The following is a 26,416-nucleotide window of genomic DNA, read 5'->3' as shown; positions in this document are numbered from 1 at the left end:
AAGTCTAGTTTTTAAGATAAAAATATAAAATTTAAGTGAATGCTTAAAACAATTAAAAATGGGTATGGGGTAAGAAAAAAATTTCGTACCCCACTGGCAGATATTTTTGCTTGTTTTAGGCGCAAATTCACTTAATTTTATATATTAAATAAATAGACTTATTTTCTTTGGTCATTTTGCTTATAAAGAAATTCATCTTGCATTAAGAATTTTTAAATATTTGTACCTAAAACAAGACAAAAATACTAAGTAAGAAATCATAGGTTTTTTTTTGCAGTAGGAAAATCAAATTTTAGGGAAATATGTAGTATTGTTTTTTTAAAACTAAATTACATCTATAGTATTTTTTATGTTAATTATTTTATAGTGTTTTGAAATTTTGAACAATACCTGTTCTTGTCTTAGGACAACTTTGCTGAACTTTTTTAAATTCAAATGTTGAACCATGTGCTGAAAATACATAACGGTGTGTTTGCAAACAACAAAACAAAATAAAAGTCTTTTGTGTACGTCAGCGCTGGTTGTTCCAGCTGGTGAGGAAATGGCGGCCGCAGCGATGGCAGGGGCTGTGGCGGATCCTCCGCACATTACGGATGCCAAAAAACTTGAATATTTCTCTTCCATTAACTCAATGGCCCGTAAAATCATGCAGGAGAGGGAGAAGATCAAAGAAAGCTACGGTCCGGCCTGGGATAACATGAGTCCAGCCGAACAGGACTCGGCCATCGATAATGGCATGATGGATCCCCGGATCCGAGCTCGGTACGCCATGCACCGGGTGGACCGAGATGAGGTGATCTGTTACCCGAAACTGCTCATCCAGACCGGACAGAAGATAGTACACTTTGGAGAAGAGGTGCTTATGTTTTGGTTTGTAACGTTACTTGTATTGTGTTGGTTGGTTGTGTGTAGACTGTTTGGATTTGCTCTAATGATTGAGGATGTGTCGGTCCCAAACAGTCATGCATAATAAAACGTAAATCATCTATACAGACTGTCAGACAGCTAATACTTATGTTTGAGTTATTTTAATAATTTGGTACTCATTGTCAATGATCACAAGATGCTACACAAGGCCATAACAATATAATATTTTCTGTAAAAAATGGTCTTATATACCCAAAAATCCTGATTTCCTGTCAATTGGCAATTCTGTTACTGTCAAACTCTGTTACCAATGTAAAGTAACAGTGTTGACCATCATACACAGAGAGAAACACACTTTCTCTCACACACATGCATGACATTTCTCTTTTTCTATTTTCCAAGGACTTAACTTGGCAAGACGAGCATTCGGCTCCCTTCTCCTGGGAGACCAAGGTAAGTAGGGCATGTTTTCTAAAAATACATATCCAGTTTGCCGTTCAAAAGCAGCCAAATGTGACTCAGTCTTTCCTTACAGAGTCAGCTGGAATTCAGCTTGATCTCTGGTGCCACAGAGTCGGCGGTTCCCTCTGTAAGTAACGAATCTAAACCCAAAACCTCTCAAAGCAGCAAGCCGCCCAGCAATGACGAGTCCTCGTTCTGGAAGATCAGCGCCGAGCGGTCCAGGCTGGAGGGCGAGAAGGCCGAATTTCAGTCCCTGATGCCGAGCCAAATCAAATCTCTGGAGAAGGGGGAGAAGCCCTTGCCCTCGTACCTCAGGCCGGAGTCGGTGTCGAAGGAGTCTGAGGAAGCCCTTACCTCAAAACAGGTTAAACAGAGGACCAATAGACCTTCAGCTCCTCCTCCACCAGTTCCCATCAGCGTAACTCCCGCTGCGATTAGCGTGACCCCAACGCCTCCCGCTCCTGCGTCCACATCAGAGGAGGGATGGGAGAGGGCTCAGAGCACCCTTCCCTCTGTAAACACCACCCTGGATGATGTGTTCAGTCCTGGCCTGGTCACCAGCTTCTCTTCAGCCCAACAAAACACAGGAAAAGATGCTGACAAGCCCAGTGGTTCGCCCGCCTCCAGTCCTTCGTTCTCACAGGTTAGATGGATCAAATTTACTCTCATTTCATTTCATGAAAGCACCCCAAAAAAAGATTGTCATACTTTCAAACACATATGACCCACTTTCTTTGCAACACAAGAGATAACATAACATAGCTGGATGGGTGGATTCAACACAGTTGTGCGACTCGGCCTGTGATGGCCATTTTGAAAGTAAAAATCAAGTAACAACTTAATGTTTATGTACATTTCACAGTAAAGTGTTGTGGCCGGTGACACCATTCAAAGTTTGCGGTTCTGAAATGACCAGCGTTTTTAGAAGTAGTGACATCATGGTAGCCTGTATTGTTTTACTGTGAGAGATAAAATATAAAGTCATAAGGGTTTGAAAAAACATGGCATGTATGAGTAAATAAAACAGACTTATAATGTTCATCCATTCTTACCGTGGGTTCACACCAGCCGCATTGTAGTCGTCAAATTCGCATCTACCGCGTCTAGTTTGCTGCTTGAACATTTTGAGTTTACTCGCTTCATTCGCACGTGAAAGCCGCGTGTGAAATTCTAGTCATTGAGACATTCACGCAAAAATTTGCGTTATGGGAGGAGCTTCTGCAACTCCGCTCACTTCCTGTAATCACGTCACTACTAGAGCAATCTCCTGATTGTTTAACGCGGCGCGTTTTTTCGCCAAAGTTCAAAATTTTCAACTCGCGCATTTCCCGCGGCAACACTCAATTCGCGGCATTCGCGCAAACTGGACGTGCGAATGAGGCGGAATCGTGTCTACCGCACTAAACGCCTCATTTGCACTGCGAGACCTCCAGACGCGCGTCCTTACATTGACTTAACATTGAAATCACTCGCGCTTGATGCCTCTACACCAAATGCAAAGTGTCTCGTTCCTCGTTCTAGATTACTCACGGGATTTAACTTTGTGCCATGAAAATTTTTAGCTTGAGTTGAATTTTTTTTACTTGCGTGAAGATTTGTTTGAGGCGAATAGCACGTTTTCAAGGCAGTTACGCTGCCCAATTCATGTCATAAGAATTAAATCGATAAAACTTAACGATTGTCAAAAAAGCAAGCACGTGTGTGCGGCGTCTGCGCAAAGAACATACACAGCATGTGGAGAAAAGTAAACAAGGGCGAAGTAGTTAAACTAGCCATGATCACAACGATGCTCGATGCCAAACACACACCTGGGCTTTTTAACCTCATTCAAGACAAGGAAAGCAAAGACCCTCTTCAGGAAAGCCTGCAAGATTAGCATAGCAACGCTGCTAATGCAGCTTTACACAGGGAAGAAGCCGTTTTTAATGAACAGATTAAAATGTAATCTTAAATTTTGGACTTTCATCCGACTGTGCTTAGTACTCGTTATGAGTTTACTGTGTCTTTTTTGTTCATTATATTTCATTACGAGATTAAATTGATGATTTTTATCAAAACACCAACTACATTGACTCAATTTACAATCCCACTAGCATGTTATTTAGACAAAATAAAATCTTTTAATTCGCATGAGGAAGCTGGCATTTTTACGCACACTATACGCACGTTTGGCTTAGTGCACTATTACTGTTAACGATTATTCGATTGATTGATCGTTAATTTAAATGATCATCGAATATGCGAAATTGCTTAAATTGACATCCCTAACTCGTGCAAATTGTCGATTTTGCGTTTGGCGTGTACGCCCATTACTTTTTTTTATTCTCGCATTTCACATATTTACACCAACTATTTTACTTTCTTGATTTTGCAGTTTAACACGAGCAGCAGTATCCTGAAGACTGGATTTGACTTCTTGGACAATTGGTAATACTAGAATATCTCGAAGAATCAAGAAACGTGATCTTCAACACTACAACTTTGAATGCTTAAGTAGTTTATTTAGGGTGCATCAGTATCTCTACCGCTCTGCTTTGTTTGAATCGCATCAGAAGTGCATCATTTAAAACAAATTCTTTGCAAATTTTCACCTACACCTCTTACTTTCATAACACAAGCTTAAGTATTAAATCTTAAAATGGAGAAGTATATTTCTTTTGTGTTTTATATACATCTTTAGCCATCCACTTCTAGATTGCCTTCATACGAATCACGAATCGCAATCTGCATGATCTGAACCCCAGACCTTTTCATGTGGACTCAAGTGTGTTTCCATGGTTTGCACTTTATTTCACAGTCAGTCAAGAAAGACTTCTGCATCTCTATACGCCTTATTCAGTTCGCCGCCATGTTGGACGTCCAGAGCGTACGCTCTTTAAACCTATTGTTTTGTATCAGGATGCTGGTCATTCAGCAGTCAAAACACAGATAATACAATATTAAAAAAATTTCCACAACCCTCAGAAAGCGTGACCTAATTTTGAGATGAGAGCAGCGTAATGTGTATATAAAATCTGTTTTGTAATAAGCCTGTTGGCGAATCATTAATTTCTTAAGTAATTTTCTCAATCCACATTTTCTGATGTTCTTTGTCCTGTGGAAATTTGTCAAATGATGTAATTTCTGTTTTGATGGCTGAATGACCAGCATACCCGTACAGCCTCGGTTTGGAATCAGCATGGCGGTGGACTGAATAAACTTATGATTATGAATGATGCATTACTCTGATTGGCCCAGTCTTTAATCTGTTATTATTATTTAGACCTCAATACTAGTGTTAAGATATTTCACTGTACATTTACTGATAAGGACCTAAATGAAGAACTGTAGCATGGTTTTCAGAAGACAATATGCACCTTTGCTTGTTTTATAGACTTTTTATATGCAGTTTGTTGTGTATCAAATATTCCTTTCACTTTATTCTCCTAAATGCTTCTTTCAGTAGTTCAGTGATAGCAGAGATAACTTACAGTTATAGAGCAATACAACAGTACAATACAACACAAGATCATTGCAAAAATATACTGAATGCTTAGCCAGCGCATTGCAAGTGTGCAGTCTTGCGTTACTGCTATGGTAAGTATGCATGGCAAGTCACAGTATGCAAGAGCGTGATAGATAACTTAAAACGCACATCTGGTAGATGGCCATTAACAGGTTAACCTACGCAAAATTGTCAGCATACTGTTGTTACCATGTTGGAGAGCAGGTATCAAGGCAGATAGTTCGCAATAGCATCCTGCCTGGCAAGTAGGGTTGCAAAATTCTGGGAATTTTCAAGGCTGGAAACTTTCCATGGGAATAAACTGGGAATTTAAAAAATTGCAGAGTTTGTCATAACAGGGAACTTAAATTTAGTTTAAAAATCTTGCTTTAAACAAGAAGATTTAATGTAATTTCAGTTGAGTGCACATTCACACAGCACACTGCTTACTGAAGGGCCATTAAGGCCACACCCCCTGCATGTACTTGCATTCTTCCATAACATGCACAGATCATTTCTTGCACACAAAATAATGTCCATCTTTGCATGTATTCATGTAAATGACATAAGTTTGTTTAAAACTTCCTTGTGCTGTGTGTAAGCTAGTGTGCAACAGCATTATACCATTGTAAAGACACATACACTGATAAAGAAAACATTTAGGTAAGATAATTTAAAAAAAGTACCCCCGAACCACCCAAAGGTTTGGACACATTACTATTTTTAATGTCTTACGCTTATCAAACCTGGATTTATTTGATCAGAAATCATTGATAGAATGATTTCTGAAGGATTTTTGATCAAATAAATCATTTGATGAGCGCAAGTCAGGATTATTTACATTTTTTATTTACATTTTATTATTTATGACCAAACAAATTGTTTATTTATGTTTGTATATGTATAAATTTTCCTGAATTTCCAAATAATTCCCATTAGGTTTCCAATTTGGAATATTTCCACAATTCCCCAGATTAAGTTCCAATGTAAGGAAAGTTTCTGCGTCTTTGCAACCCTATAGTGGCAAGTAATGCATTGGCTACTGATGCATTAAAATAGTTTGTGTGTCAAGCGACTAAAGGTAGGAAATGTTTTTTGAACACTAAACACATGGCCTGGAGCCAATGTTTATGCATTTATAAACCTGTTATGTAAGATGAATACTATTAAAATAAAAACATGTTAACTTGTGGTGTTTGACTCTTTCTTGCTTGCTGGATGCAGTGATAATTAAAAACAGAACTTACTCATAAATCTCATGAGTGTTTTCATCTGTTTGTCAAATATTTCAAAGAGTTCACCGTCTGTTGTGATCGGTTTGTGCTTTTACATAATTGCTTACATATGTGGCATTTTAGCAATGCTACAAGCATATTCATATCAGTTTTATGGGTTATTGTTTATATTAAGGGTTATTGTTATTTATGCCCCTCTGTTGGAATGCTGCTCAGTCTTCCAAAACAGTCAATCAACATTTAAAGACACAGCGCTCTTATGGATCCATTTAAAGGAGTTTTATAAGAAATCTGCATGTATACAGCAAACATCAGTCACTGAAGGTAAAAGTGCAGTTTATCTATTTTTGGATCTGCTTCCTGTGTACACAAAGCCATCTGGGAGGAATTTGTATATAGTTAGACTTTGTTACATAATAATCCGGATTCCTTCGGTCCAGATGTTTACCAGTCATTCCTGAATAAAATGTTCCTGAAGGACAACAGCACTAACGATTACCAAATTGTGGAGAGATGTAAGAGTGAAAAGTTGGTCTGTAAAAAAATAAAAGAGTAAATATTTAAGTGTTTATGTAAGCGAGAAAAAGGAGTGAATGCTGTGTCAATAAACTTGCAATGTTAGCACAAGTGGGAGATGGGAGGAAAATTGTGTTAGGATGAATCACACAGAAGGGGAAAGTAAAATAAAGCAGAAAAGTACAGAAACAAGTAAAAGAGACAGACAACAAAGAGGTAAATGTTTTCAGACAGTTGAAAAAAAGAGTCAGCTGAGGGAGGAGGCTAAAAAAAGATCAGACAGCAGAGAGAGAGAGAGAGAGAGAGAGAGAGATGAAGTAAGTTAAAAGCAATGTGAAAGTAAGAAGAAGAGAAGGTCGCTGCTGAAAGAACATCAGGAGGGTGGGATATCTGTGTGTGTATATATATATATACAGTGAAGCAGAGAGACGGGTAAACAGTACATGATAATATTGATGAAGTGATTTAAGTGGAGATGAGTCTAACAGTGATTCTTCTAGCTGTGGTGGGCTTCAGCTTTCTGTCCTCGTGTAACTCTGCTGACGATGAGACAAGCCTGGTCATCTCTACACCTGATCTGTTTCAGGTAAATACATTTATCTTGAGAAAGATGATCATATTTAATAACTGTATACAAAAATTATTTCAGTAAAACTTAAGGTTGTATTAGTAATACTTATATAGTTTTCAGCATGCATTAATCTTTGAAAATGTTAGGTAATGTCAATATGGGTGATTCTCACGAAAACTTGGTTTTAAAAATGTCAAGCATGAAAATGGTAAAAATTGCTTAAATGTACTTTTTTTCCCACCAGACATTGAAAAGCAAAGTCTGGAGTAAATGGGAACATTAATTTAAAAACTTTTACTTATCATTTAACACTTTTTGTAACATAATTTAAAAAATTAGTCCTAAAAAATCTCATTACCGCAACAGTCAGAAAACATCAACACTGACATATTTTCAGAATGACATGACAAACCTGAAAGAACATAATTTGGAGATTCTGCACATGCATTTAAAATCAAAGTATTAAATTAACATTTAATAAGCATCTGTTGCGGTAATGATTATCAAAATGTCGTGTTAGCATTCTGACAAGACAATATTTCAAATTAACTGTAAAAAAATGATCTTACCTGGTAGCCATCTTGAAGTAACTGGTCCATGTGCTTGGTCACTCAAAATCAAACTTTATTAAAATTCTGTATGTGTGCTTAAACTGTTCTCAAAAAGTGTTGCGGAGGATGAGAACATCAGGCACGGACACATTATTATTATACATGAATATTCTGTAAATATTTTTTCTGTCATCTAAAGTAGTCTAGCAAAACATCCATTTTTTTTTTCTTAATATTTTTGTGTTAATTTGATTAAATTACAACATAACGCATGTTCAAACACAGCCGGACACATTGCGGTAATGAGAATTTCAGCAGAAAATGAGATAAAATTTCCAATTATAAATTCTTATGTTGAAATCACACATTGTGCAAGGTAGAACACAGTATTGTGTTAATTCTGATGCTTTTTAATGTTACTATATTACACATTTTAAAGCTACAATCATTAATGCCGCGGTGTTTCAATGGTTTCGTGAGAATCACCCATACAGTGATTCATGTTAGTTCATGGTGCATTCATTAAGTTACAATGCTTGATTTTATAAATGTAGTAGTAAATGCTGATATTAAGATAAATAAAGGCTGTAGAAGTATTGATCATTGTTAGTTCATGTTAGCTGATGCATAAACTCATTGTTAACAAATACAACCGTATTGTAAAGTGTTACCATGATGATTTCTTTCAACAAAATCTTTGTATAAGGTTTTATTTAGGAAAATGTACCATGCAAAAATGCATGCCATGTGTTATGGACACTAAAATACGATGTTTGCTTAGTGTTTTTTGAAACAGGTAGCTATAAACTGTAGTATTGCATTTTAAGGTTAGCCTTAGCCTATTAATGTATTTATATACTTTAAGATACTTCAAGACATTAAAATAATAATTTAGGATGTACAGAGTTGCAAAACACTTTAAAGTGTTGGGGTAATGTATTTAACATGTAATTTAATTTTGTTTAATGCATTTTTGTTTTTAAAAAGTAAGTGATCAAACTTGGATGCTTATCTATAAAGTGCATACAAATGAAGACACAAAGCTTGGAGTTAAATTTGGTGACGCATAATCACATTAACTCAGGGAATTGGCTTTGGTTTTCAGACCGAGTCTGCTTTTGAGGAAGTTTCTGTTTATTTGTTTGTTTAATTCTCCAGGCACCAGAGTTCAATGAAGAGACGGTTTTAGGTCGAGGGGACACTCCTGACATCATTGAACCTGAACCAACCACTGCTGTCTCAGACGTCGAGAGCACCTACAACTACATCTGTGTGTTACTTCATAACTCATATCATTACAATGTCTAAAGTGCCAGACAAGCAAGCTAAAACCAGAGCAATGAATCGTATATGGGTGATTATACAATATCATTGCAGGCATTTAGTGTTCAAAGTCATTTTTCATCTTTTTAAAATGGTTATATTTTTATTATTTTAAAGGCAGGGTGCATGATTTTTGAAAAACACTTTGGAATAGTCGAGCCGACTACCAAAACACACTTGTAGCCAATCAGCAGTAAGGGGCGTGTCTACTGATCAACATCGTTGCCTGGGATGCGTATGTGTGGGGCGGGTCTATCAAAAGTAGGTCCAGATTCCATTTTCGCTTCGGTTTAGGGTAAGATTTTCATGAAATGACATCCTTTCCCAAACCCAACTCTAACCCCAACGGCAGGCGACAATTGTTTAAAATTAGAAAATATAAAAGAATAAATAAGAACAATTTTTATAAACCAATAGTTAAAGTGACATCCTAACACAAAAACCAAATCTAACCCTAAACCGAAGCGAAAATGGTTTGAAAATAGGAAAAAGCAGTTGAGTAACCAATCCGTGAGAATGCCACGGAAAAAGACAGTCCGTAGCAGGGCCACGGAAAAATGCGGAGATCCGTGAGAATGCCACGAAAAAATCGGTGACTATCCCACGGAACTTTGTGAGATCATGTTGCCTGAAGTCATGTGACAAAGTAATAATTCTTTACAGAAGAGGTGTGTTCGACTTAAAAATAAAAAAAACGAGAAGCGCATGACATCAAAACACAGCAAGAGCGATTCGGGAATGGACTGCTCTGTATGCCTTCAAATCGCTATTGCGGTATTTTGATATCATTTACATGTCGGTCTGCACTGTAAAAAATAAAAAGTTGACTTAACTTAAATTTTCAAGGCAACTTGCTGCACAGCTTTTTTGAGTTTACTCAACTCTTGGATGATGTAGTTCACCTACCTCAATTTACTGAGTAATGTCAACTTACACCAAAAAGTTGAACCAACTTAAACTGATTAGGTAATAAGCTAATTTCTATGTTTACTCAACTAGTGACTAAGTTGGGTAAAGAGTAATTTAGTATATCCAAATTTAACTAATCTACATGTTTTGGACTGTACACAGAAAGGTAAACAAAGTCTTTGTCTGACTTAAACCAGAGACCTTTTTGCTGTGAGGCAACAATGATGCGCGCTAACTCATTGTGCTGCCCTCTACACTGAAGACACACTTCTCAATCATGGTAACAATGAACAAACATCATTCTTTAAAAATTACTCTAAATACAACATATAACTAACATTAACAACATAAATAAATCCAGTAAACATTAAAACAGTCATCTTTTTAAGTAAATATTAACCAAAGAAATTAACATGTTGCAATGCATGCTGGGAACCATTCTGACCATTGTTTTTTTTAAATTGCTTGTTCAGATTACTCAGTTTGGCAAGTTGGGTGAAAGAATTGGACAAAAACTTATACATCTAAGTCCAGTCAACAAAATAATATTTGTTAGCTGAATGATTATGCTCTTTTAATTCAGTGAACACAAAATAATAAATTGACGCCCTTCAACAAAGAAATCTTTGTTCAAGTTACTTAATGTTCTTTGTTGAATTAACATTTTAAAGTTGGATTTTTTTGTGCGCAGCGTCATATGAAGTCGCACACACCCCCATCGCCATAGTTTTTGAAATGACTCGAGACAACAAAATTCCATAACAGCGGATATAAAAATCCTGTTGTTTCGCAGTATTTTTTTTGCTGACATTTAGAAAATAAAGGTAAAGTTTTTAAATCTTTAATGGAAACACAGCTAGTGTTAATCTACATGAGTAAGAAAATTTGACAGTAACAGAATTGAGACAGACTGATTCTGACAACAGGAAATGATGATTTTCAGCTATATAAAAATATTTTATATTATATTTAATATATACTATTTTTATTAAAAAAATATTACTAAAATAATAAAAAAGGCAGTAAAAAATAATGACTTTGGACACAAAATGTACCTGCAATTATATAATCACCCATATATGCAAATGTCTATGTCTATTTTAACTTTATATGACCTGTTTGTATGACCTGACAAGAAGCCAAATAAGAGAAGTGACATTTAATAGTTTGGACATGTGAATTGAATAATGCTTCTTGATTGAGCATATTTCCGAATAGACTGGTTAACTGGCCAACTGGTTTTCAGCTCAGTTCACAAAACCCCTCTGAAACCAGCCAACAGATGATAGGCTGAGCAGACTAAACCAGCTTAGGTTGCATTTCTATGTTTGTAGTACTTTCGAATTTAAATTGTAAAATTTTGAATGTAAAAAAAACTCGAATGCACTCCATCTGTCATCCCCTTCCTCCTCCACAACATACTTTTCTTCAGATTTCCCCAATGATTTGATTCATTCACTGGAATGCAGCAGTCTAATGAAAGACTCAATTCACTGTTTTTGTAGTGTCTAGACTGGCAGCGATGGATCAGGCCATCCACAGACTTAATGTGGGACACTACACGTTAGATGTTAAAGTATCACAGCTGGTGGAGAGAATGACGCGCCTTGACAGCAGACTGGGCGACACCGAGGACGCCATACAACAGGTCTCATCTTACTGCAAGGACAATCGCAAAGAAATCGGACGACTGGAGGGTTAGTCTGCTCTCTACTGTAGTTCACTTGGTAGAGCCCACCATTAGCAGAGGATATGACCATAACTGTTCGATCTCAGCAAACAAACATACAGTAATGATAAAATGTATGTAGCTTGTAATGCACTGCAAGTTGCTGCTTTGGATAAAAACTTTAAAATGCATAAATGCAAATGTACCGCACTGGGGCCGGATTCACAAAAATGTGACCAAAAAACAAAAACATTCTTAAAGGGACACTCCACGTTCTTTTGAAAGTGTGCTAATTTTCCAGCTCCCCTATAGTTAAACATTTGATTCTTACCGTTTTGGAATCCATTCAGCTGATCTCCGGGTCTGGCGCTAGCACTTTTAGCATAGCTTAGCACAATCCATTGAATCTGATTAGACCATTAGCATTGCGCTCAAAAATAACCCAAGAGTTTGGATATTTTTCCTATTTAAAACTTGACTCTTCTGTAGTTACATCGTGTACTAAGACGGAAAATTAAAAGTTGTGATTTTCTAGGCAGATATGGCTAGGAACTACTCTCAAACTGGCGTAATAATCAAGGACTTTGCAGATGTAACATGGCTGCAGCAGGCATAGTGATATTACGCAGGCAGTGCGTAATATCACTACGCCTGCTGCAGCCATGTTATATCAGCAAAGTCCTTGATTATTCCGCCCGAAGATCAGCTGAATGGATTTCAAAATGGTAAAAATCAAATTTTTAACTCTGGGGGAGCTGGAAAATGAGCATGTTTAAAAAAAAAAGTGGAATCTCCTCCCCTCCTCGAAACGACCTCCCTTTACTTCCTGTTTTAAGGAATGATGTGAGGGGACGGCTATCAGAGACTTGTTTTCGGCTAGGAAAAGATCCCAGTGATTAGCAATTAGCAATGCGGGCCAAATTCCAACTATCCAATCAGATGTTCTCGATGGACTTAGTCCCGCCCACTGATCTATATAAATGACTGGATTGCACATAGAACCTAACAGCGTGAGGTGAAGCCACCACAGAGTTCGAGCGGCCATCTTGGTATGCCCAACCGGCAGACGGCGTCATTGACTTACATTCAAAATCATGATCTAAATATACCCAGTTTACAGTCACACAAGATTATGTATTAGGATATGTGTACGTAAATTAATTGTTACTTCTAATGTAAATTACAATATTTATGTTTAAATCAGCAGGATAAGAGATTTATAGAAAACGTTAAGGTGAGTGTGCCTGCTGCATTCTGTTATAAAGACACAGGTGTAAATAAAGTTTTATGACATTAAGAGCAGACGGTCAGCGTTATTTCTCTGAATAAGTTGTATTGTAAAAAAAAACGTATATTCTACGACTTTTTATGAACATGGCGGCATCAAAATTGGGTGTTGTTTTCATATTGCTAAACAAATGTTAGTTTACCCACTTTTTAAAATGTTATCTTAACTGTTTCAAAATACATTCCATTAACATTGTTAACACATTTTACTGTTACAAAACCAGCTAATTATTACATGCAAATGTACAGGGAGACTTCAGATATAAAAACGTAGACTAGTGAAGTAGTGTTTTATCATTAAAATCTGATAACGTCCTATTCATTTAATAGAATGTTTGGGTATACCAATATGGCGGCGCCGTGGCTTTACAATTGTGACGTTATGCGTAATCCAATCATTTATATAGATCAGTGGTCCCAGCCTACATTTTTCTCATTTTAGAAGCTGCTTCACTTGGATTAAGTCATGATAGGGAAAAGATGACGATTGCTACTTCTGTTTCATGGAGACTCTAAGATAAATTATAAGTCAGTAAGAATACACCCAAGAGCAAAAATAAAATACATATTGAAAAAATACAAAATACATACTTTGACATAGATGATTCCGGTCTCAATCCCAACTTCCATGGCTTTCTTAGTCCAAATTCACAAGCTCATCGCCAATCTAGGTCTTAACGTTATACTGTAGAGGTGCTAAACCAGTGCCAGTGCTTGCCATAATCCGTTGAAGGACATAATATTGTGATATTTTTTCAGGGCTACCAAAAGACACTGGTTCTTCTAGACTCTGGAAAGTCATGAACTATAAACTGAATTATAACCTGACTAGAAAATTAAACAAATTTATGTGGTTTCAGGTTGCCAAAAAGGCCGTAAAATAGTGTACAAATGCGTTCTGGTATACAAAGTGTACGCAACCTACGCAGAAGCATCTCAGAAGTGTCAGGAGCGAGGTGGACGCATGGCGATGCCTCGAGACCGTAAGGAGCAGGAAGCTTTAGCCGAGTATGTGAAATCCGTTATTCCTGGAAATTGGCCCGTGTGGCTCGGGATCAACGACCAGCGTTCAGAAGGACTTTATCTGTTTGAGGACACAACCCGTGTCACTTACTTTCAGTGGAGGAAGCATTTTCTGTCAAGCCAGCCAGATGGTGGGAAACGAGAAAACTGTGTAAGCATGTCCTCAGATGATGGAGACTGGTGGGACACCTACTGCGACAGACGCATGTATTATCTATGCGAGTTTGATGTCTGACTTCCACAAATTCCCATATGGACCAGCTCTGTCCTACATGAGATTTTTGTATAAAGAGCAGCTTTTCACTGTTTCATATACCGTTGTTGCACACAGAATTTGGACCAGTGGATTTAAAGGGGTCCTGAACTGCCTTTTTATTATCATTTTGTACTGTTTTCTGAGGTCCATTTATAATGTTACCAAGATTGTGACATAAAAAAACAGTAATTTAGCTTTAATAGGCTATTTTCTGTCCTGTTTTGACCCCCTCTCATCAGAATGCTCCATTTGAATAGGCGTGGCAGATTGTAGACTTAGAATTAACTTTTTCGCCGCCAGCGGTTTTTTTTTTTTAAAGTTGCCAGCCAGCGCCAGCGTTTTTCGTGATTTTCACAAAAGTTTGATGCCTTCCAGAAAATGTTAGTCTTTGGATATATAAACATACAATATACCAAATGAAAGAACAGACCCTCTGCTTTCAAAAAAAAAAAAAACGTTTCATCATACCTTCAGTAGTTCTTTTGTAATCAGCTTTTGAACATGGGTAGATTTCTGCAAAAACACCACATTTTGAGCAAAAAGCAGAGATGATTCAATTTTTGTGACGGACTTTTCATGGAGATCCCATTCAGAGCGATCTTTAAAACAGACACGGACATGCAGCCGATTGGCATAGGGCAATACTTCCGGGTTTAAAAAGTTGCAGAAAAACGTTCCACCTGGTGGATAATAGCGGTATTGCGGAAAGCCGGAAATACGTTTTCTCTTGATTGACGAGATATCTTGTCAATGGCGGCGAAAGAGTTAAACACCCACTGGTATGATTGGCTAACAGTTTTATTGGCTGACAGCCTTCATCCTTCAAACGCATAAATACAACAGACAAAGCTATAGTAAAGTCAACTCTAAGCAATGCTAAGCTAACGTTTAACAAATCTAAAAAAAAAGTTATGCTTGTATGTTTGTTGCGACAGTACTGTCGGATCCAATGTAGCAGGCACATTATCGGCTTAGACCCCTATAACTCTTTGCCCGCCATTGACGAGTTAACTCGTCATCGTCATTTAAGAGAAACCGCTTCCCTGCCAATGACAAGTTTTTACGGCAATCCATATTTCGGCTATTATCCACCAGGTGGTGCTCTTACCCAACTTATAAAACCCGGAAGTATTCCCTTGGGGCAAACAGTTCAAACTCTGTGCATGTTTTGATCATCGCTCTGAATTTGATCTCTATCAAAAGTCCTTCACAAATATGCAAATATTTCAGCTTTTTGCTCAAAATTTTGTATTTTTGAAGAAACCACCCATATTTGAGAGGTGATAAAAGAAAACAAATGAAGGTTTTGTTTGTTTGAAAGCAGGGGGTCTGTTCTTTCATTTGATATATTGTATGTTTTGTATTTGAGGAAGAACATTTCTGTAGGGCATTGAACTTTGTGAAAATCATAAAAAAATGCTGGCACTGGCTGACAACTTTTTTTATAACACTGGCGTGAAAAGAGTTAAAGTGACTTGAAATGATCGTTATTTGTAATAACAGAAAAGTTTAAACATACAGAACTACTCATCTAATCCTAAATGTTTGCATTATTGCTGATGTAGACGTTTCTCAAAACCGAAAAATTGGTTTTTATGTTCTTCTGAAAAATGTAAAGAATTATGGTTTGTCGTTTCAGCCCTCTAAAGTGTCTGTTACTAACTACTGAACCAGGTTTTAAAGTGATCTGTGTTGAAAGGTTGTTAAAAAATATTTGTTCAGTCTTTAGTCTGGTTCAAATCCAGGCTTTTATTCAACATAGACTTCAATTCAAAAATTCTAATGAAAATCATATGCTCTTTTTCTAAACATTTACATTCTATTTACAAACCTTCACATTATTTAGATTTTACAGTAGTTAAACAACTTCATTCATACATTGATTTAATTCATGTAAAATTGTAAATCTGTCAAATAAAAGAAGTTAATAATCTCATTTGATATAATCGTGACTCTGGTTAATGTTTGCAAAGCATGTCTGTGTTGACTCGGCAGATGTGAAGCTGAGATGACCAGAGGCTGTAAATGTCCATCAGAGCTGACTCTTCATAAGTGTATGAGTTAAAGTCATTTCTTCATCCATACAACCTCTGGTGGAGCTTCGTCTCTGGGTAGTTAATCTAGTAACAAATATAAGACTCAAAGTCAGTGACAGATCACTCAAACACACTTTAAACTAATATTGGGTCTCATTCACTAAGCATGCATACGCACAAATTTGTGTGTGAGATGTGCCTACGGATGTTTTCACGAACAAATCGTGATTCAACAAAAACTTTCGTTATCAAAATGTCTTCTAAATGTACGCAAAAAAACCAAAGAAAACCTAAAACCACTTACTATAATCAAATACTAGGTTATAATTATAATGTTTATAATAATGTTGATAAATAGAATGTTCATGATATTTATTATATTTTCTGTATTATATATTGTATTATATGTATTATTATACATGAAATATATTATTATTATTATAGCCTACTTTTTTTTGTAAACATATAAAGAAGATGCACATTACAACAAATCGTTACACTTTCCTTCCTCACTTTTTAAATCTCTATATGAAAGCATCTGCTTAATACTTAATGTAGCCTAAAAGTCATGTAAATGTAATAAGAAGTCCAAACTTCAATCACTTGATCTCCTGTCTGTTTTATTTTAGATACAGACACACGTCTCTGTCATATTTGTTAACACATCCATTACTTCTTTAATAGGCTATTACTACGATCGGTGGACAGCACTGGCTTCCTCCAGCGACAGCAAAACCTCCCAAATAAAAAATGCAAAGCAAAACAGAACTTTACTGATAATAAATATCATCATGGATTTCTTATCAAGCTCTTCTGCTTTTATGACAAACTGCTCTAGAATTGTCTGTGGACAAGCGCTGCGGAAAACCCTTATATGGAGTTGGTTTGGGCGTGTTTTATGCAAATTACCAACTTTGTGCACGCGGCCGCTCATGTAGAACACTCCAAATTCACTAATGTAAGAACAAGTATAAGAACAAACTCATGTGCGTAATGTGAATTAGGCGGAAAGTTTTCGTGAGAAGTTCAATTGTGCGCATAAATACGAAAAATATCCGCAATTATTAGTGAATAAGACCCAATGTCTTCTTTCATTAGTGTGAGGGGCCGTTCACACGACAACGTTTTTCACCATAGACTGTAAAGTTTTTATTTGGTGTGGATTTTCGTTTGAAGACAAAATCGCTCTATGCTTTCACCACCTTGATTATATTTATTCCTGTTTAGACGAATACGTAATGTGCACAGCGGTGTATTCTTTCTTTACAAAGTAACATCGCCATCTTCTGGCCTGGCACATGATATACAGCGCTTTTAGTTGTCTTCGCAGATCTGGGTAAACGCAGATCTGTTGGACAGCGTTGCCGTGCGTATGTGAAATTTGTCACAAACACGATGGAAAAACGTTTCAGTTTCAAAGCATTTCTGAATAGATAAGTAAAAGGTTTGTTGATATCATCCCAAAATTGCATTCAACAACCCTTGCTACTACTGTATCATGTGCATGTTCAGTGTTTTAAAGGGGCAATGGCATGAAAATCTGACTTTTTCCATGTTTAAGTGTTATAATTTGGTCTCGAGTGCTTCTATCAACCTTGAAATTGTGAAAAAGATCAACCCAGTAACTTAGTTTTGATAAATCATTCTCTGCAAGCAGGTGAAAAAATAGGTCATTGAAATTTGGCTCTCCTTATGATGTCATAAGGAGATCTTATTATAATAACACTGCCCCTAAATCTGCACTATCCAGCCATGGCATTGCCATTTAGTGCTTAGAGAGAGAGAAAATATTTGACAGCACAATTGAGTTTTAATTGCAACAAACCACCATCATTGTGATCAGTGTTTGCACTCCATCAGCTCATTTGCATTTTAAAGGACACACCCAAAACGGCACATTTTTGCTAACACCTACAAAGTGGCAATTTTAAAATGTTATAATAAATTATCTATATGGTATTTTGAGCCAAAACTTCAGATGTGTACTCTGGGGACACCAAAGATTTTTTTACAACTTAAAAAAACTCTTGTGACATGGCCCCTTTGGCTCTTTCCCCGCCATTGATGAGTTATTTCGTCAATTAAGAGAAAACGTTTTCATGCCAATGACAAGTATTTTATGGCAATCTATATTTACGCTATTATTTACTAGGTGGCGCTCTTTCCCAACTTATAAAACACTGAAGCATCCACTGATCCAAAAACAGTAAAAGCTCTGTGTATGTTTTGATCATCGCTCTGAATCTGATCTCCAACAAAAGTCTTTTACAAAAATCCAATTATCTCAGCTTTTTGTTAAAAATTTGGTATTTCTTAAGAAACCTATACCCATATTTAAGAGGTGATAAAAAGAGAACAAATGAAGAAAAAGCAGAGGGTCTGTTCTTTCATTTGATGTATTGTTTGTTTATATATTTAAATCATAAAGAATGCTGCAGCTGACTGGCAACTTTTTTAAAATGTTGGCAGGGAAAGAGTTAACGAGTTGTTTTTACATTAGTTGTGAAAGCAAACTAATGAATTCTCCATTACTGGCTTACTAAACTCCCAAAACTCTCGCTATTGGCTGAGCCAATGTCTGACCAATCAACCAAACAAACAGAGCAATGTTTTGAAGCACAGTGTTTACATTCTTCAGGAAGTTTGAAGGGTTGAACATTTTTGTCAGTATTCTCATTGAAAAACAACAGCTTTTGAATATTCGCCAAATCGAGGGTCTTCAGAGGTCAATTAGTAACAAACTTCATCCTGGTCATCTTTTCAGGTCAGATTGTGAGACTTGCACAAACACAATATAATGTTTCAGGAACTGGAAATTCTTATCAAGATGAAAGGGAAACAAGACCTTTCTCAAGCGTCTGTATGAGCGGACACGGCGGCCAGAATCTCTGCAGCTGCTGGTCTGTCCACAGGGTTTTTACACCGGTAAGAAAATATTACTTTACCATCTTCATCCAGCACAAAATCACCACCCATCTAAAAAAAAAGAGAGAAAGAGGGAGGTTTTAATTCATTTTCAAGTCCTAGACTAGAGGGAGACAGATGTTCTTTCATAAAGTGCTTTGGCGTTACATAATATTAAAAGGAATTTATTATTGATTCTCATGTAACCAGATCTTTGAGCAGTGCCTTATGTAGCTTAAAGTGGCCAAGAGACATCCAGGAACGTCTTTACAATTAAAGTTTGTTTGAATATCCCACTATACAGGTGGGGTTATTGGAGGTCTTAAAATCTCACCTGAAACAGATCGTTGAGGAAATGTGGTGGCACATCAGGGAACTTTCTGTTCGTCACCATAAATTCAGAGTAGTAAAGCACAGACCTAAACTTCATCACCTTTGCAAACGATGAACCCAGGCCCAATGCTTGGTACACCTGTAACCCATCATAAACGGACCACATCTATACATACTATCGATACAATATTATTACTGGGGTCAAGGACACTGTAATTGAGCTAGACAAAAACATTTTTTGTAATCTATAACTTCAAAACGTATGACCAAATGCAAGAAATTTGAGGTAAAGTAACCCATGCAGCTGACTGGTTCTTATGAAGCTGTCAACATGACCCATTTAAATCTAGTCTGTCCTGGTTCTTCTCAATGCACTGCGCCATGGGATTATTCCTAGCCCACCTCCTCCCCCAGCACCACCTGCTTAGATCTGTTATGGGGGTACTCTCTACTACTTTGCAGCAGCAGCAGCATGTATTCCTAGCCTCTGTAATTATGTGCATGATTCAGCAAAAGCCTTCACTCATGCTAGCAGCAACAGCGTAGCAGATCTAGACCACCGAGACAAAGCTAATTTACATTCCATGCTAAATTAAAATGCTAAAACGACATTTTGAGAGTTGTCGTGATTGAAATATAGTTTTCCAGAGTTTTTAGAAGATATTAGAAGATAACACCCTTATTTAACACCCGAATCAATTATACAAACCAGTATCTCAGCTAACCACAAAAGGTTAAGGATAAATCATGCACTCTTACAATAAACAGTCCTTACCACTCTTTCTGCATCAAACAACATGTCAAATTCAATGCCTGTCTGATCAAGCCAGAAAGTTGCCCCTTCCAGAGAACCATACGAGACCACCAGCACCCGGACTGACTGAGCTTCTAGGAGATTCTGTATGAGAAAGAATAGCAAATAGAAAACTGAGCTGTGCTTTTTCACAAATAATGGAGACTTTGGAAAATTAACTATACAAAATGAAAGCACAGCATTATGTTCTGCCAAACCCAAAGCTGGGTCAAGACTTCAAAACATTTTCCTGTCTGTACCTGCACTTGTGCTTTTGTCATCTGGATTAGTGACTGTTTACAGCTGTGCTTTTTTCATCAGTTTTATTGACTGTGTTTTCGACTGTGCTTTAATCATCTGCATTAGCAACTGTATTTGTGTCTGTGCTTTTGTCATCTGCATTAGCATTCATGCTTGCATCTGTGTTTTGTCAACTGCATTAGAAACTGTGCTTGTGTCTGTGTTGTTGTCATCTGCATTAACAACTGTGTTTGCATCTGTGCTTTTGTTATATGAATTAGCAACTGTGCTTGCGTCTGTGCTTTTGTCATCTGAAATAGCAACTGTGCTTGCGTCTGTGCTTGTGTCATCTGTGTTGGTGATTGTGTTTGCGGCTGTGATTTTGTCATCTGGTTTGACAGATGTGTTTGGGTCTGTGCTTCTGTCATCTGCATTAGCAGCTGTGCTTACGGATGTGGTTGTCACCTGCATTAGTGGCTATGTTTACGGCTATGCGTTTTTCATCAGTTTTAATGGTGACTGTGTTTGCGACTGTGCTTTTGTCATCTGTGTTGGCGATTGTATTTGTGGCTGTGATTTTGTCATCTGGGTTGACAGATGTGTTTGCGCCTGTGCTTCTGTCATCTGCATTAGCATTTGTGGTTGTTTCTGTGCTTATGTCATCTGCATTAACAACTGTGTCTGCATCTGTGCTTTTGTCATCTGAATTAGCAACTGTGCTTGCATCTGTGTTTTGTCATCTGCATTAGCAGCTGTGTTTGCGACTATGCTTTTGTCATATGCATTAGCGGCTGTGTTTGCGGCTACATTTTTGTCATCTGCATTAGTAGCTTGGTTTTGGGGCTGTGCTTTTGCAATTTGCATTAGAGACTGTGATGCGGCTGTGCTTTTGCCATCTTTATTATTGGCTGTGTTTGCAGCTGTGCATTTGTCATCTGTATTAGCGACTGTGTTTGTGGCTGTGCTTTTCCCATCAGTATTAGTTACTGTGTTTGTGCTTTTGCCATCTGTATTAGTGACTGTGTTTGTGGCTGTGCTTTTGTCATCTGTATTAAAGACTGTGTTTGTGGCTGTGCTTTTGTCATCTGTGGGTCATTCTACAGAAAAGGTGGAATTCGGGTGATGGAAATTTGCTTAAATTAACTTCTTTCAAAACACCCAAAACTTCTTTAATAGCATTAATTAACTAGTCAAATCTATGAATCCGCAAAACAGGGAGCTTAATCTATTGTTAACTTTTTAATACATTTTAATAAAGAATCCATGAGTCATTTATTTGTCATTGATGTTACCTGTGATTTAAACAACATTAATGTTGATTGATACTAAAAAATTAAAAAAATTCTCATTACAGCTTGTGTATTTAGTTAAAGGTTGAGTAGAGGAATGATATGTTTAATGCAAGAAAAATAATTGATTATTAATATTTGTTCATTAAATTCTTCATCTTTACCCAGCAATGTATGAAATTATTTTATTCTCAGTTTTACTTTTTTCTTTAAAACCAACAAAAACAAAAATATTCAACCAAAAAGGCTTTGATGAAAGACTGAAATATCAACAATGTTTTACATCCCATATCAAAAACAAAATATTACTAGAAAGTACAAGAAAATACATTCATAACACCAAAACTTGGTTTAACACCAATGAAAAAATGTAACACAAAATTAGAATATAATAATAGATAATGAATATGATAAAACTTGTTTTTATGCTTTTATGTTTGCCAGTTAAAGGAATAGTTCTTAGAAAGTACTCATTAGAGAAGTAACACTAATGACGGTAACACCAATGATGGTAACACCAATGACAATTTACAGAAAAAACTAATATTTTAAGAAAATGGCTGCCATTTGCCATGTGCTATTTCATCAGTGATGTAACAATCACATACTCATTCAGTATAATGTATTTTTATGTAAAGATCTTAACACTCACAGCTATAAAAAAGAGTAACACTAATGATATCCAAAAAAATCTTATCTCAAAATTCATAAATATATTATGATATTTTAGACAAATAAGGTAAGACATCTCACAAACCTTTTGCCTTCCTCCACTGCACTTCTTTCACTGACCTCTTGACCCATGAAAAATGTCAAAGAGCTGATGCATTGTTTCAAAATAAAAGTGCTTTGGGTAGTGTAACACCAATGACATAAATTTGGGGGACAAATATTTATTTGATATTATTCATATTAATAGTCTATTTTTTACCATTTCAGTGTTGTAGTAAATTCATACAGGGTTAAAGGTAAATGTAAATTAGATTTGTTTTATAAAAAACATGGGTTTAAATAATAAGTACACAGTTCAACTTCCATGTATGATCAAAGGGACAGGGCAATTTTCAAGACCAGACATTTAAAAAAAAAAGGGAAAAAAAGAAAATTAAATACATAAACTCTCTCATCATTTTAAGGACAGTCTATATTTATTAAATATATATCATTATGAGATTATTGGGTCAAATTAAATTATTAAGGGGTCTGCAAAGGCAAGGGACAAGCTTTCCACCTTTTTTGTAGAATGAATCTGTATTAATGACTGCGTTTGTGGCTGTTCTTTTCCCATCAGTATTAGTGACTGTTTTTGTGGCTGTGCTTTGTCATCTGCATTAGTGGCTGTGTTTGTGGCTGTACTTTTGCCATCAAAATTAATGACTGTGGTTGTGGCTGTACTTTTGCCATCGGAATTAGTGACTTTGTTTGTGGCTGTACATTTGCAATCAGTATTAGTTTTTGTGTTTGTGGCTGTGCTTTTGTCATCTGCGTTAGCGACTGTGTTTGAAGCTGTGCTTTCTTCATCAGTGTTAACGACAGTGCTTTTGTCATCTGTATTAACGACTGCGTTTGTGGCTGTTCTTTTCCCATCAGTATTAGTGACTGTTTTTGTGGCTGTGCTTTGTCATCTGCATTAGTGGCTGTGTTTGTGGCTGTACTTTTGCCATCAAAATTAGTGACTGTGTTGTGGCTGTACTTTTGCCATCGGAATTAGTGACTTTGTTTGTGGCTGTACATTTGCAATCAGTATTAGTTTTTGTGTTTGTGGCTGTGCTTTTGTCATCTGCGTTAGCGACTGTGTTTGAAGCTGTGCTTTCTTCATTAGTGTTAGCAACAGTGCTTTTGTCATTTGTATTAGTGACTGTGTTTGAAGCTGTGCTTTCTTCATCAGTGTTAGCAACAGTGCTTTTGTCATCTGCGTTAGCGACTGAGTTTGAAGCTGTGCTATTGTTTTCTTTATTGGACTGTGGTTGTGACTTGTGACTGTTATTCCCATAAATGTCCAGTTATCTTACCTTGTTGTTCTTCAGCTCAGTCAGGTGGTCTCGTCATGGCTGTCACCCGAAATGTCGAAGCAGCACAAGGAGAATATTCTCTCCCTTCCCCAAGTACTGACCCAGTGTTACATTCCTACATAAACAGAAGAAACCAAATGTTACCATCATCAACAATATGCCTTATCAAAAGTAAAATGTAATACAAAGCTGGATCTTGACAACAAGGTTGGAAAAAAATAAAAATGTAGGATATCATTGTTCTTAAATATGTAAATTGGTATTTTAATAATGAATGAATTTCATTTATAATTATAGACAAAATTTTAAATGAAATTACATGCTAGTTTTTTTAATTAGTATAATTACAGCATTATTAGTTTTGACAAATTATGAAGGTGTTATCTATTGTTGTTTGTAAGGGTTGCTGTGTTATTGTCTGTTGTATTTATTGTCTATTCATTGTGTATGTGTTTTAGAAATCCACCAGATAAATTTCCACTTTTTGTGGACAATAAAGTTGAATTGAATTGAATTTTACCTCAAGTAATGTGTCAATGATCTTTATAAAACCCATGAACATTATCTGCAAATACATTAGAGATAAGAGGAAGTACAGCTATAGTTATGCATTATTTTGAATAAGCCCCAAACACATACTGTAGGGTACATAGGGTAGTTTCAACCAGCTTTCAACACAAATATATAACAAAATACCCTAAAGTTACAATCCACCACTGCCAAATTAAAGAACTGTCTCACAACTAACATCATACTATAAGCATGCTTAAAAAATTATACAGGAATATGGCATCATAACTGAAAGCCCTCATTGGCTAAAACATTGTCTGGTGCATTGGATCTGTATTGAGTATAGTAAGTGTGGTCAATGTGTTCATCTCACTTTTTAGTTTGAACATTTATGAGCTGTGTATCTGAGCTTAGCATCTGGGCTGTAGGACACTGTGAAAGAACTGTGTCGCTCATTTTCATCTGATCGTCCAGGCGTTTCAAAAAGGAGTCCCACTCCACCTGTCAATCAATCAAACACTCATTCAGTACTACTCACTACTGTTATTTATTAGTACAAGAATCATATGAAATGTTGTCAAACAATAATATGACTTACTTCCAGCTGCAGTAAGCTTTCAACATTATCTCGGACCTCAGTTATCCTGTTGAATTAAGAATTGTAAGAGATATAAATAAGAGGTAAGAAAGGTAAGCCAATCATTTTTTGCAAAATTAACCTTGTCGTTTGTCTGAGGCTACATCATAGATTATGCATAAAAGAAAACTAGAAGGATATGAGAGACCGAAAACTGGATTATAACAAAAATGACTGAATTTATTATACTAATTTCAGTGCTTGAACGTGATAGGATGAGAGCTGTTCAAAGAGTTTTACTTTTTGGGAGGTTCTTTTCTCAGTTTTTTCCCCTGTATGTACGTGCATGCTTTTCATTGAACTTTTCCATAAAAGTAAAATATCAGAAAAGGTGATTTTATGGCTGAATATCAGCACACCTTAATACACTACCATAACACAATCATGTTTAAGTACTAATATTGCTTTAATGTTTAATACTTGTAATAATATTTACATATATGTGATATATTTCTACTCACTGAAAAAAATCTTGCCATATACGTTCTGCTTCTTTAATGGTCTTCACACCCAGACTAAAAGAAAACATAAGCAGTATTTTCATTTCTTATTATTATGGGATGGAGTTTACCATGTTGTGATACAAACAAAAACTTAAAACGTAACTTAAATATACCCACCTGTTCAAGAACTTGGCCCCAGCTGACATCAGGCCAAATAAAGGGCGAATTTTCCGATTAGCAATATCTAGCAAAGTACCACCTAACAGACACACGCGCGCGCGCACACACAAAATTTAAAGTTTAATTATATATCACTGCGCTGTACTTTTACATTTTTTATTTTTACTTTTTAATGTGGGATTTTTATTTTTTATTTAATTATTTTTATTTAAAATGTTATTAATTTTATTTATTTATTTGTCTTTTGTATTGTAACTGTGCTCCCTATTTTTTGACAGATTCGTTCTTTACATGTATGTGTACCACAGTGTGTACATAATCCATAATTATAAGTACACACAAATATTATTTTATCGATTGAAAACTAATAATCTTATTAAAAGTTGTCATATGACTTACAGCACTATACATTTTTTGCATACATACTGTACGCGTTTAAATGAAAGGAAGTAGGAAGTGCAGCTGGGTAACAGAATAAAACTCTTCATACAATAACCATTTTTTATATTAAAACGATAAAGTTTATGCACGGCAAAAATCCATTAAATGAACCCGAATCCATTTTCATTCATTAATAGAAATCTGAAAAGATTAATTAATATTGACTGACTGGCAAAGCTGCACCGGTAGGAAATAAAATCAGCTTTTTGTATACCCTTCGCGATGTCTTTCTCTACATGATCCAGCGATGTTCTGCAAAAAGCGATGAGATCTTTCAGAGCTTCATTAAGAGCATTTTGATCCACTGTAAGAGCCATGATGTGTTTACACACGCGCGCCCGTGCGCATACGTCTATTACTATTAGACACGTCACAACCACAACACAGTATGTTATTGGTCAATCCTCAACAGCGCTGAGAAAAGATATTTTTTTACGGTCTATGG

General features: G+C 36.3%; 3 protein-coding genes across 4 annotated transcripts; 2 read left to right on the top strand and 1 right to left on the bottom strand.

Annotated features, from left to right (window-relative positions):
• Positions 1-509: 509 nt before the first annotated feature.
• c18h1orf198 (chromosome 18 C1orf198 homolog) lies at positions 510-6,004 on the top strand. Its single transcript, XM_073855657.1, has 4 exons — positions 510-856; positions 1,270-1,320; positions 1,403-1,972; positions 3,704-6,004. The coding sequence occupies exons 1-4, from the start codon at positions 542-544 to the stop codon at positions 3,758-3,760; spliced, it is 993 nt and encodes a 330-aa protein (XP_073711758.1). The 5' UTR covers positions 510-541; the 3' UTR covers positions 3,761-6,004.
• Positions 6,005-6,800: 796 nt separating this feature from the next.
• clec11a (C-type lectin domain containing 11A) lies at positions 6,801-14,460 on the top strand. The gene is made up of 4 exons (XM_073855660.1): positions 6,801-7,150; positions 8,845-8,956; positions 11,424-11,615; positions 13,735-14,460. The coding sequence occupies exons 1-4, from the start codon at positions 7,040-7,042 to the stop codon at positions 14,130-14,132; spliced, it is 813 nt and encodes a 270-aa protein (XP_073711761.1). The 5' UTR covers positions 6,801-7,039; the 3' UTR covers positions 14,133-14,460.
• Positions 14,461-15,891: 1,431 nt separating this feature from the next.
• Positions 15,892-26,341, bottom strand: selenol (selenoprotein L). Of its 2 annotated transcripts, XM_073855659.1 has the most exons (11): positions 26,134-26,257; positions 26,083-26,098; positions 25,528-25,609; positions 25,369-25,422; positions 24,869-24,914; positions 24,644-24,771; positions 23,761-23,875; positions 20,202-20,324; positions 19,428-19,565; positions 19,035-19,165; positions 15,892-16,273 (listed from the first exon to the last, which is right to left on the bottom strand). In XM_073855659.1, exons 2-10 carry the CDS (start codon positions 26,096-26,098, stop codon positions 19,040-19,042), a joined length of 828 nt encoding a protein of 275 aa, XP_073711760.1. In that variant the 5' UTR covers positions 26,134-26,257; the 3' UTR covers positions 15,892-16,273; positions 19,035-19,039. The 2 variants fall into 2 exon arrangements, with proteins under 2 accessions (XP_073711760.1, XP_073711759.1); XM_073855658.1 differs by lacking the exon at positions 26,083-26,098 and having other exon boundaries at positions 26,186-26,341.
• Between the last annotated feature and the right edge of the window lie 75 nt (positions 26,342-26,416).

Source organism: Misgurnus anguillicaudatus, chromosome 18 (assembly GCF_027580225.2).
Source record: "Misgurnus anguillicaudatus chromosome 18, ASM2758022v2, whole genome shotgun sequence".
NCBI classification, from domain to species: domain Eukaryota; kingdom Metazoa; phylum Chordata; class Actinopteri; order Cypriniformes; family Cobitidae; genus Misgurnus; species Misgurnus anguillicaudatus.
The sequence above is the reverse complement of the archived record's forward strand: the minus strand, read 5'-3'. Positions and strand labels throughout refer to the sequence as shown.